At 30.5% G+C, this 13,648-nt stretch overlaps 1 protein-coding gene across 1 annotated transcript; it reads left to right on the top strand.

Annotated features, from left to right (window-relative positions):
* Positions 1–341: 341 nt before the first annotated feature.
* Positions 342–6,034, top strand: LOC123886886. Its single transcript, XM_045936160.1, has 7 exons — positions 342–1,269; positions 1,356–1,797; positions 1,879–2,780; positions 2,876–4,096; positions 4,175–4,393; positions 4,514–5,362; positions 5,445–6,034. The coding sequence occupies exons 1-7, from the start codon at positions 342–344 to the stop codon at positions 6,032–6,034; spliced, it is 5,151 nt and encodes a 1,716-aa protein (XP_045792116.1).
* Positions 6,035–13,648: the final 7,614 nt, after the last annotated feature.

Raw genomic sequence — 13,648 nt, 5'->3', positions numbered from 1 at the left:
CTTAAGAACAACTTAAAGAGCTTCAAAAAACATTCTACATACTCAGGTATACTGTTATTAACTTCTTCAAATTTATGTTTTCTTACATATTATGTATACAATCAATACTGACCATGGCTGTACATAGCTTAATTATAATCTATTTTTATTTGCATTTCATATTATGGTAGAATAGTCATATATTGTTGCGCCTTCTTTTTATTTGATTTAAATCATACTCAAGCTTTACACCTATTGTAGTTGTAATACATAAAGGATTTAGTTGATAGAACAATTGATAAGACATTTTTATGGACTTCATTAGTTTCTTGAACCTTCAATTGTAGAAACTGCTTAGTTTAATGGATCAACACTTAGATGCATTCAAAATTCGCACCAGAAAAGCTAGATTTGTCCGCAAGAGAATCCTTCAGCACAAAAAAAGATTGCGACAACTTAAGGCTCATAGAAATGTTAACTATCAATTTTCCATTAGCACTAACCGAGCTGTCATGGTTGGGGAATCAAGTAAGACGACATCCACTGTAACACCACTATTAAACAATGTCCATCACCAACACTTACATCACTCATTCGAAAATGTTTCAATCACAAAAGACTTCCCTTCAAATTCAATTAACAAAACCCCATTGTCTGGAGTAGTCAAGAATCTGAGTTACAATAGCATTACTAACTCAGGTGCTAATAGCAGAAAAACACAAACCTCTATGGCTCATACTAGACTAAACACTGCATTGACTGATATAACCTCATCTGTTGTGAACCAACAAACACCCAAACCAAATATTCGTTTCAATCACATCCCTAACTCATCTCCTAATAGTGGGACAACACATACCTCTATGACTCCTACAGGAAAAAACACTCCACTTTCTGATATAACATCATCAATTGTGAACAAACGAACCACCAATGTGAGGTTTCCCCCGAATTCACCAAACCGTGTCTTAAAATCTAAGCAACCCAGTACACAGCCTCATATCGAAAGGGTACATGTTAACTTGGCAACCAAGTTTGACACTGTAAATAGCATTGCTACCAATCCCACACGTGTAAATAGTACTATGGCTATCCCACCCGTTTCAATTCCAACCAGTCTAAACAAAAGGAAACATTCTCAGCCTGATGATACTACTTCCGAAGTGTTACCAAATGAATATTTTTCACCAAGTAGTGAAGAAGATTCATTTGATTCTGAAAGCGATACCGACAGTGATCATGATGAATGTTCGGCCTTAGTTCTTGATACAAACTCAGGTTTTGCACAAGGTAAATTTTGGTTTACTTTATTATCTATTACCCAATATGAATGTCAGTTAACTCATCAATCTGAACATATCAAATTTTTTATATAGCTTATTCAGACATTGGAGATGCTCTGTTCGAATGTCAATCATGTGGAGCTAACATGTGGTATCAAGAGAGACGTCAAAAAGCAAGACATAGTGCTAACCCTACTTTTCAAATGTGTTGTAGTAATGGGAAAGTTCAATTACCATTGCTAAAAAATCCACCAGAATCTCTTGGAAATTTACTGTTTGATACAAAATCAAAACAAAGTAAACACTTCCAACAAAATGTTCGAATGTACAATTCGATGTTTTCATTTACATCACCTGGTATGAAGTTTGATAAAAGATTTAATCATGGTAAAGGTCCACCAAATTTGAGGTTACATGGACAACCATGTCATCGAATTGGGAGCATGTTACCAAATATCGGTGACCCTCCGAAATTTGCTCAGCTTTATATTTATGACACCGACAATGAGCTGGCTAATCGAATCCATAGTGTTAGGTTAGTTATCTTAGTATCCACCATATCTCTTTAATATTGGATCATTTTTTTATTCTACTTATATTAATTTCCATTTTTCAGGGACAATAAATCAATTGATCCTGATATTGTTAGAAGCTTGAGTCGAATGCTGGATGAACACAATGTTCATGCAAAAGCTTTTAGGATGGCAAGAGATAAATTACAAGCTGGGAATGTTAAAGAATTGAAACTGAGACTCATTCATGATAGAAAAACTGATGGAAGAATTTACAATACACCGACAGTTTCTGAAGTAGCAGCTCTAATTGTAGGTGATGTTGATGCTGGAGATTCAAGAGATATAATCATTCAAGAAAAAGGTGGAAAACTTACCAGAATTAATGAGTTTCATGCATCTTACCTTGGATACCAATATCCTCTAATATTTCCATATGGTGAAGATGGATTTAGACGTGGGACACTTCACAAGGAGAGACCTGATGTTGTTATTACAAAGAGGAACCGGCTTACTATTATGGATTGGCTATCTTTTCGAATTCAAATGAGAAAATCAGAAGCTAAAACACTGTTGTGCTCAAGAAGACTTTTCCAACAGTTTTTAGTTGATGGTTTTACAATGATGGAGGCTGAAAGATTATCATTTGTACGCAATAATCAGTCCACTTTGAGGGTCGGAAAATACCAAAGACTCAATGCTTCTACTGAATCACAGTCAAAAAGTGGTAAGAGAGTAGTATTACCTTCATCTTTTGTTGGAAGCAAGAGGTACATGGATCAATTATATTTTGATGGTATGGCGATATCTGCATCAGTTGGATTTCCAGATTTGTTCATCACATTTACTTGCAATCCAAACTGGCCTGAAATCACTAGGTTGCTTTCGAAGCAAAATTTAAAGGCTCATGAACGCCCAGATATCATAACAAGAGTTTTCAAAATCAAATTAACTGAGCTACTTAAAGATCTTACCAAAAAACATGTTCTAGGAAAGGTCATGGCATGTAAGTACTTTTAAATTTAATCTATAATTACTTAATATCAAATACGACTTTGAATTATTTGTAAATTTAATTAAGACTAATTATATTGTTGACAGTTTTGTACACTATTGAATTTCAAAAGCGTGGCCTGCCTCATGCACATATCCTCCTTTTCCTTCATCCGGAGAGCAAATATCCATCACCTGATGACATTAACAAAATCATCTCAGCTGAAATTCCAGATCCAACAAGTCAAAAAGAATTGTATATGTTGGTTAAAACTCATATGATCCATGGTCCATGTGGAAGAACGCATACAGAATCACCTTGCATGCGTGAGGGAAGGTGTTCCAAATATTTTCCAAAGAAGTATCAAGAGACAACAATTGTTGATCAAGAAGGATATCCTGTTTACAGGAGAAGAAGCAATGGTTTCACCATAGAAAGAAGTGGTATAACAATGGATAATCAAAATGTTGTGCCTTACAATCCATTTTTGTTATTGAAATATCATGCTCACATCAATATGGAATGGTGTAACCAATGTACTTCTATCAAATATCTTTTCAAATATATACACAAGGGTTATGATCGTATCACAGCTGCTATTTCTAGGTCAAATCAGAAGAACAATTCAAAAAATGAAGAAATTGATGAAGTCAAAGAATACATTGATTGTAGATATGTGTCTCCAAGTGAAGCTTGCTGGAGAATTTTCTCTTTTGCCATCCATGGTCGTAAACCAGCTGTTGAGAGATTGTTCTATCATTTGGAAGGACAACATTCTGTTTATTTCCAAGATTATGAACGAATAGACGATGTTCTTCTTAAACCAAGTGTCACTGAATCTATGTTTACAGCATGGTTTGAAGCCAACAAAAAGTTTCAAGAAGGCAGGACATTGACCTATGGCCAATTTGTTTCAAAATTTGTATATGTCAAGAAGAAAAGACTTTGGAAACCCAGAATAAGAGGATTTACAATTGGAAGATTAATTTGGGTGCCACCAACAACAGGAGAGCTGTATTATTTAAGAATGATGCTAACTGTAGTCAAAGGACCTACTTGCTATGATGACCTCAGGAAAATTGACCAAGATCAATATGTTACCTACAGAGATGCATGCTTTGCGATGGGATTTCTTGAAGATGATCGGGTATACATCAATGCTATCAAGGAAGCTAAAGACTGGGGCTCTGGACACTTTTTGAGAAAGCTTTTCGTCATTTTGCTACAATCAAATACAATGAATCGTCCTAGACATGTTTGGGATGAATCCAAAATTTGGCTCGCTGATGGTATTTTGTATCACCAGCGCATCATTGCAAAAAATAGAGGTATCTTCCCTACATAATAATTTTGTAATACTTCTATAATGTATATATTTCAACATTGTGTTTTATGTATGTATACAGGTCTACAGTTAACTGATGCACAAATTGAAAATTTAACACTCATTGAGATTGAAAAATTACTACAGGCCAATAGAAAAAGTTTGGCAGATTTTCCATGTATTCCCTATCCAAAGCATTATGTTACTGCTAATTTGGGGAATAGACTTATTTATGATGAAACCAATTATGATATTCAAGAACAAAAACAGGAATTCCAAACTTTGTTTAGAGCACTCACAGGTACTTACATACATAATTTGTTCATAACCTTTATAGATTTACTTAACAACAGGCTTTGTAATATTATTTAATTACTTTCATAGATTTATAATATAACCAGATTATATTTGTTTATGTTAGCTGAACAAAGAGAAATATATCATACTATAATGAGGGCTGTTCAAAAACAAAAAGGAGGTGTTTTTTTCTTACATGGTTATGGAGGAACTGGTAAAACCTTTATGTGGAGGACACTTGCTTCATCTTTGAGATCAAGATCACAGATAGTGTTGACCGTCGCTTCGAGTGGAATAGCATCACTATTACTACCTGGTGGCAAAACTGCTCATTCAAAGTTCAAAATTCCAGTTCCAACCTTAGATAATTCTACATGTGAAATTGAACACAATGATGATTATGCTGGCCTTCTGAAACAGACAAAATTGATTATATGGGATGAGGCTCCAATGGCTCACAGATTCACATTTGAAGCCCTTGAAAGAACTTTGAGAGATGTGATGAGTTCATACAAAAACTCAGACACTATTTTCGGTGGAAAGGTCATTGTATTTGGAGGAGATTTCAGACAAATTCTGCCGGTAGTTCCTAGAGGTAGTCGTTCAGATATTGTAAATGCTTCCATAAATTCATCAAAAATTTGGGATCATTGTAAAGTCTTAACTCTAACAAAAAATATGAGGCTACAAGGAAATGGAAATTGTGATGAACTGAAAAAGTTTTCTGAATGGATTTTGAAAGTTGGAGAAGGAAAACTTGCTGTTCCAAACGATGGTTATGCAGATATCGATATTCCAAAAGACCTCCTGATTCTTGATTATGATGATCCTATACATGCAATAGTTCACAGTACTTATCCAAACTTGATTGAACATTACAAGTCTGCGAATTTCCTACAAAGCAGAGCAATATTGGCCTCAACAATTGAAGTTGTTGAACAGATCAATTCCTATGTTCTAACCTTGATCCCAGGTAAATTAACAAGTTAGAACTATTGCTATAAGTCCCAATAAATTTGACATATATTGGCCCTTACTTTTTCTATTAATTTCAGGTGAATCCAAAGATTATTATAGCTGTGACTCTATCGATCGATCTGATGTCAATGACTGTCAAATCTTTGAGACACTAACACCAGAGTTTCTTAATTCTCTTCGGACATCTGGTCTGCCAAATCACAAAATCACTTTGAAAATTGGAACACCAATCATGCTCATGAGGAATCTCGATCCTTCGGAAGGATTGTGTAATGGTACTAGGTTGATAGTAACCAAACTTGCAAATCATGTCATTGAGGCTAGAATAATCAGTGGCAAAAATATTGGTGGAGTTCTTTACATTCCTAAAATGAAAATGTCTCCATCTCAAGCACCATGGCCATTCAAACTCAACCGAATTCAATTTCCAATAATTGTGTCCTATGCAATGACTATTAATAAATCTCAAGGGCAATCATTGGACAACGTTGGTTTGTACTTACCAAAAGATGTTTTCAGCCATGGTCAGTTATATGTGGCAATGTCAAGGGTTACAACAAAACAAGGTTTAAAGATATTGATACATGATAAAGATAAGAAAGCAGCAAATGTTGAATCAACTACTACTACTAATGTAGTTTTTAAAGAAGTGTTTGCTAATCTTTAGAGGTTGTTACAACATTAAATTTTTTCTATTAGTTATTACCTATTTTTGCTATATATCGTAATTAACTATTATTTGTGATTTTTTTTTTTGCAGTACTTATGTTTTTATCACCGACAAACAGGTTATGCGATAAAGGAGTGATACTTAAGCGTACTTGGACTTTTGTTGTATTTTTAAGTTTCAAACTTCATTTTTGTGTAATATTTACCATTTAGGTAAATAATTTAACTGACTGCACAAGTAATATGGATGTTGTAGAACCAAATTATTATTTTTGTTTTTTGTGCAGAACTTATGTTTTTATCATTCACAAACCATTTCTCCGATAAAGGAGTTGTACTTAAGCGACCTTGAACTTTTTTCATGTTTTCTTTTTTAGTTACAAAATTTATTTTTGTGTCATATTTACACATATTAATTTATTAGTATCAGAATTTTACAGAATTAACTATCCATCATTATTCAATTAAGTACTAAACAGTTAAATATTTTTGGAATAAATCATTGGAATAATCCTTTAACCATTATTTTTTATCAATCTTATTTTTAACATGTAGCAGTTTTCCACATGACTATTGTTTACTAAAATTTGTTTTTCCTGCAAACATTCACGTGAAGAGTTTGCATCATTATAAAAAATTAATTTATCTATAAATTGACATATAGATACACTCTAGAACTTACACTCATAACAACACCACAATAGAAAGACTAAATCTGAAAGGCATGGCAAATTTAGCACCACTGTTTCCTCATACTCAAAGAGTCATCTTCTCAATTGTCAAGCTAGCTCATCAAGTAAGTTATACTTATTAACTGAAGCATTTTTTTAAAAATTTGTTTATGGATGAGTAATTTATCTTTGGTTCTTTTGTCAAATATAGAACTATGCTGAGATTGAAACTGATTTCATTTCTCGCCAAAGAGGAGAAGTTTATGGTTATTGGAATGTAAAAAAAAATGACACTGATTATCACAAACTGAAATTCAACAATGACTATCAGAACCCATTGATCCTGATCCAAGGGTGGAATAAATTCAAAAATTTTCACAACTTGCCAGACAATGTTCATATTGAGCTTATTTTCCATGGAAATAATGAGTTTGAGGTCCATTCAGTGAAGCAACTTAATTCTCCAAACGAAATTCCACCCTTTCATAGTCGTAGCATTCGTCCACCACATACTTTTGTTTTCGATTTCCAACTAACACAAACATCAATTGATCAACCTAAATTTGTAAGTACCTCTAATATTTTCAAATTTAATTTAAATTATTTGGAAGTAATTTGTGATTTATATTATGACATTTATGTTTTAGAGAGTTGGAGAAGATTTTGGTACTTTCTTGCAGACATCCTATTTCGAGGATTTAGTGCTATGTGGAGATAATGGAGAAAAATTCGATATCAATATTTTGAATGTTGATAATGTTATGCGCATGAAACTCGGATATAATTGGGATGATCTCTGCAGAGAACTAAATTTCAAAGCTGGAACTACAATTCGTTTTAAGTTTGAGATCAAAAGTGGAAATGAAATCAGCTCCAGATGCCATCTTTTCAAATTAGATTAGTTTTCAAGAAATGTATGATATTTTTAATATGTTTGTCTAACTTATGTTTTTGTATTTCCCTTTCCTTTGGTGTATAATTCACCAATAATAGCTGGCAATGAATTTAATATAATTTCAGTAAATTTTATATTTATTCCATAACATATAGTACAAATCCTGAAAATTTTAGCTGGCAATGCACCAAAGAATCAGACATCAACTCCCAGCTGTATATATCACAACACTTACATCACTATATAGTACCAATATCTAAAACACAAAAACCCTTACAATATTTTTGGTCAGGAATCATTAATTGCAAATTCAACTATATATACAAATATATGAAAGACAATAATCTGATTTCAAAATGCTCATTTGAATTACCATATCATCTTAAATTATATATGTCTTATAATTATAATAAGTATTTTAAAGCAAAATTAGTATTGGTAAATTACTCCATACATATTGCTTAAAAAAGTTGATGGATTACAGAACATTTTATTTAACATCATAAATTACACAAATTACTCCATATATATTGCTTAAAATATGTGATGAATTGGATTACACCCTACTCACATTATTGTAGATCACATCTTATTACTACTATTACAATTTCAAACTCTATTAATAACACACACATGAAGCTTTTCCGGATGATTTTCATATAGGAGAAACACCAATGTATCTCCAGCCTTCAAATTAACGTCTCTAACATAATTCAACCAACCTCTTCCTATTACTATTTCCAAATTGGTTTGATGCGTAAAAATAATATCACAGACATAGGTTTGTTTAGAATCATTATCAGCCAAAATAATCTCATTTTGACTTTGATCTACAAATATGTAGTGGTATTCTTTAGGAATTTCCTACACATAAACAAAAAAAATTAATGGTTGTATAGTATTAGAAAAACAATAATGGAAATAAAATTTCATTGTAAAAATTGACTTACCAAAACACCGTTCAATTCTATAGTGGAATCAAGCACCTTAAATTCCCAATAAGCTATATTTCCACGATGCGCCAGAGGTAGAGAATTACTTACTTCTGGATTTCTCAGAACATTAGTACCAACATTTCCATTTTCCATGTTGAAAAACTTTATGAAAGTAAAATATTGTATCTGTGACTACACACTACAAATAAACAATTTTATGATATGCCAGTGAGCAACTTATATAGTATACAATAAGGTAGGGATTCTCTCAAGTCATAATTTATTTAGATATCCTGCAGTTTTAATCTCCACCCTTCAATTATTATTTTTTTCAATTTTAATATTCATCCTTTTTTTATTTTAGAGGTCATTTAGTGGTCATTTTAATATTCATCGTGTTTTCTACCATTTTTTTATATGTATCTACTTTTAAAACTTAAATTTTTTCATATTTTAAAAATTGTACACCAATAAAATACCTATTTATCAATATCAAATAGATAATGACGGATATATGTTATTCTTTTGGTAAATTACATTCATATGACAAAAAGATGACATCTATATAGATTACAAAATTTAAATCGAATAGTAATTCCAGAAATAATATTATTTCTGGTACAAACATCATTCCATTGGTATCCTATTTTGGTTTTCTTCCTTGGATAATTCTTCTTGATAACAAAAAACTTATTAACCCGACCATCATCAGTACAGATTTTCAATTCGTCAAATGAATATAATCTTATGAATTGGCTGAATGGTTTTTGTATCTCCTACAAAATAAATTTAACGTTAGACATATTAATAAAACTGATTATCAAAATAAAATAATCCATAAAAGTTAAAAGTATTACTCAACTAATGTGGTTTTTGTAACCATTTCATCGGTTAACAATAGATCAAACCATATTGTTGATCTTGGAATAGTGCTCCTACTATGGAATGGTCGTAATAGATTTGAAGATTCAATAACAAACTTTGAAATGATACTGAAGAACGCATTACCATAATATGCAAATTTAATATCAACATTGTTATCTAATCCACATGAATTAGATAATGCATTCCAACCACCAATTATAAGAGGATGGTCAAAGTTTTTATTATAATGCAACAAATTAAAAGAACCTCTGTTATCAATAACATGCCAAAAACTCTTTAAATCTCTCCAATATTGAAGAACAAACTTTGGATCTACCTCAGCATACATCTAAAAAACACAAATTGTATTATAGTTAATTAACAAAAAATCATTAGTTTTCACCGAACCAAAACACTAATAAACACTAATATAACCTTTGTGATAACAATTGATTACCTGATTTCCATAATGAATTATATGAAACGTAGTTAGTGGTGTAGAGGAAGGTATTTCTTGAATGTTGTTGTTACCTTGGATAATCTCCATTTGACAATTATAAAAATAATACGATTTCTAACTATTTTCAATAATTTTTAATATAGTGAACAATAGTAAATTTCTATTGTCACTTTCTTTGTTTCAAAACTACTCTATATGGTCATATATATAAAAAAATATTTAACCTTATAGATTCATTTAATAACTCATTCAACTAAACTATAGTATTCTCTAAATATATCATTTTTTAAGCAAATATTTAATTTTTATATTAATTAACAATTTAATATATATATATAGTTTATATTCTCAACTGTAAAATTGAATTCGTGAAGTACCTATAAAAGTTGATATTCTCTTATATTTAAGACTCAATTGAGTATATAATATTAAAAAGGGTTTTGCTACTAACACACTAACCCATTTTTATGAAGATGTGGATTAGCAACGTACACCTTATGGTGTATTTAATCACTTTTTCGTTATTAGTTGCTAAAACACACCTTCTAAAAAATTAGTGGGTGTACTCTAGCAAATGCTTATAGGAGTTGCTAACGTACACCCACTTATTTTTTAGAAGGACTGTTTTATCAACATGCACCTCAAGGTATATGTTACCACTTTTTAGTTATGACTTGCTAATACACACCTTCTAAAAAACAAGTGGGTGTACGTTAGCAAAACTCTATTAGAAATACTATAATATATAAATTGTTCAATGGATAAAGCAATGCAGTGTGAAGTAACAATATAAATTTTCGGATATTTTATCAAAATATCTATGACATATGGATGTGATTACTGCATAAAGAAAATTTGTCTATGCATGCTCTCATTTCCCATCATCTTTATTACTGCATAAAGAAAATTTGTCTATGCTATGCTTATATGTATAGACAATACTCCTATGGACAAATTTTCATGCATAGTCTTTTTATGACAATATCACTATGACATAGTCTATAGTTATAGACTGTGGTTTCACATGCATAGTTCAAATCATCTATAGCATAGGATTGTCTCAATAAAAAGATGATAGTCAGCAAAATAATGAAGCTATGTACTGGGTGGTTGGACTCAAGTTATTGTCCATTTTCGTACGTTTATTGTCTCAGCAATATATGTAACTTTTTTATTCATTGTACTCATTAGAATTAGTAGCTTTTAAGTTGAGACAAACGAAATTTTTTTTTTTTTTTATTCATTGTACACACGTGAAACCCCATTTTAGTCATTTAAATACTCAATTTTGACTAAAATCAATTCTAAAAAATGATTTCAACACGTTAAAGCAATATTCGACTCACTTTTAACTAAAATTAATTCTAAATAATTAATTCATTCAAAATCAATTGTCCTCGCCGCATAACCAACACCACGTAGCTATATAGTGACTTTTATCTCACAATGTAACTTATATAAAACTAAGATTTAAATTTTCAATTATAACAACAACCGATTAAAAAATTTATTTTACTTTATCCGGTACTTAATATAAGAAAAAATTTAATTTTTTTTATTTATTAAAATATCAATATATGTAGCCTATATCATAGACACTGTAATTTAATATTTCAATGTATCTACAAAATAAATTTTCTCTTATATTAAGGATCTAATGGTATAATTTTATAAATAACATGACAATTTACTTCAGTGCAAAATATACCCAAATAATAAAGACAATATATTTGCTTTGTAATTTGTGTTGCTTTTTCATGTTTGCTTTACAATTTTTGCATTGATAAGTCTTATCAATAACAAGCCAAAATGTTTCGAAATTTTCATATACTATTCAAATGTTTCGAATTTTTTTTGCAACCCAGGGTATTCAATTATACACATATATATACACTATTAAACTTAATATAGTCTACAAACTTATGTGAATTAGCCACTATATTCAACATTGAACTATATGGCATTCTTTACACAAAGTAACCTTCCTACCATGAATGACATGGTTTCAATTGTCAAGTTAGCTAATCAAGTAATTCTTTTATTTACTTATCTAACCACATTAATTTTTATATCTGTTTCTATTCATTTATAATGCATTATAATTAAATTTTGAACTATCGTAGCCATACGCGGAAGTTGACACGGATTTTGCAAGAAGGCATGTTGGTGAATTACATGAGTATTGGAAGATAAAAAAATATGATACTGATTATCACAAATTGAGGTTCAACAACGATTATGATAATCCTCTAATATTGATTCAAGGGTGGAATAAGTTTAGAGATTTTAACAACCTCCCTCCCAATGTTGAGATCGAACTGAAATTCAATGGAAATAATATGTTTGAAATTTTCAGTATCAATGACCTTGATGATGATGTTCACCTTCCATCATTTCATAGTAGAAGCCTCATTCCAGATAACACCAAAATTTTCGAAGTCCCTCTTAATCATACAAACACTGATCTACCATACTTAGTAATTTATTTATTTTAATGTTTTTAATTCATTTATTATATATACATTTTATAAAATTATTTTTATTTTTATATATTCACAATTGGTTTTATTTACAGCAATTGGGTTTGGACTTTGCTACTTTCCTGCAACAAAAAAGAATCGAAAACCTTATACTGTGTGGAGATGATGGGAACAAATACACAATTGCAGTTTTAAACACTACCGACGTCGAAAACATGCTATTAGGCTACAATTGGCAGGACATTTGCGAAGCTCTTGATTTCAAAATTGGAAATATTATTCGCTTCAAGTTCCATATTAGTAACACCCGTGTTAGCACCAGATGCCATGTTTTTAAGTTAGTGTGATGAAATATCACATTTGTATTTTTATCAAGACACCTTTTAGTTTCGTTTACTATTTCATGCATGTCATTCTGTTTTTTTTCTTCTTTTTAAAAAAATTATCGTGTTTTTATTTCTTCTTATCGATCATTTGTAAACAAGTAATTCAAGGTGTCTTTTAAGTAATATCGATTTATTGCATCTTTTAATTTTATCTTATGCTGTTAAATATTTAATTATTATATTGTATGTACAATAAACATATTTTTTGCAATTAGCATTACTTAATCTACTAAATTTATCAAAATCAATAAACATTTCAATTAATAATTTTATCCCTTCTTTTTTGGTAATTAATGGACATGTTTATAAACAATTTCATCATCAATTTCAACTACCTACTTACAGCTTAAATAAGTAACATTCTAATCAATCAAAAGTATCAATACATTTTTCTTTTAATAATACTAATACGTTTTAATGGTTATTATAAATTTACCAACCAACATATCACTTATGGCCCAACAACTTTTTTTTTTGGCTCAGTATTATGGCCCAACAACTTGATGTACTTTAATATTTATTTTTATGGGTGTAGTAACTTCTGCTGCTTATTTAACAGGAAATCCATTACATAGATAATTCATCATAAGCTTAACCATATTATTCATAGCAATGCCTTTCCTTTCTGTAATAACTGGAACACCAATTTCAACTTTTGTTATTGTCAAAATTTCGGATCAGGTTTTATATTTTTATTACCTATTAATATTCAAATAATGTAGTTTACAATATTGTTATAGTTTTTTTTTTCACACTATTTTTATCTTAATACTAACACTTACTTGATTACATTTTGTAGTTATATCCTGAGGTTGAACCCACTTTTGCTGCGCGACAATACCAAAAACTGAAAAAAAAGTGGCATGTTTTCAACAATAATGAATCATCGACAACATTGGGTTTCAATAGAGATTATATTAA

This window comes from Trifolium pratense, linkage group LG5 (assembly GCF_020283565.1).
Source record: "Trifolium pratense cultivar HEN17-A07 linkage group LG5, ARS_RC_1.1, whole genome shotgun sequence".
Classification (NCBI taxonomy): Eukaryota; Viridiplantae; Streptophyta; class Magnoliopsida; order Fabales; family Fabaceae; genus Trifolium; species Trifolium pratense.
The sequence above is the reverse complement of the archived record's forward strand: the minus strand, read 5'-3'. Positions and strand labels throughout refer to the sequence as shown.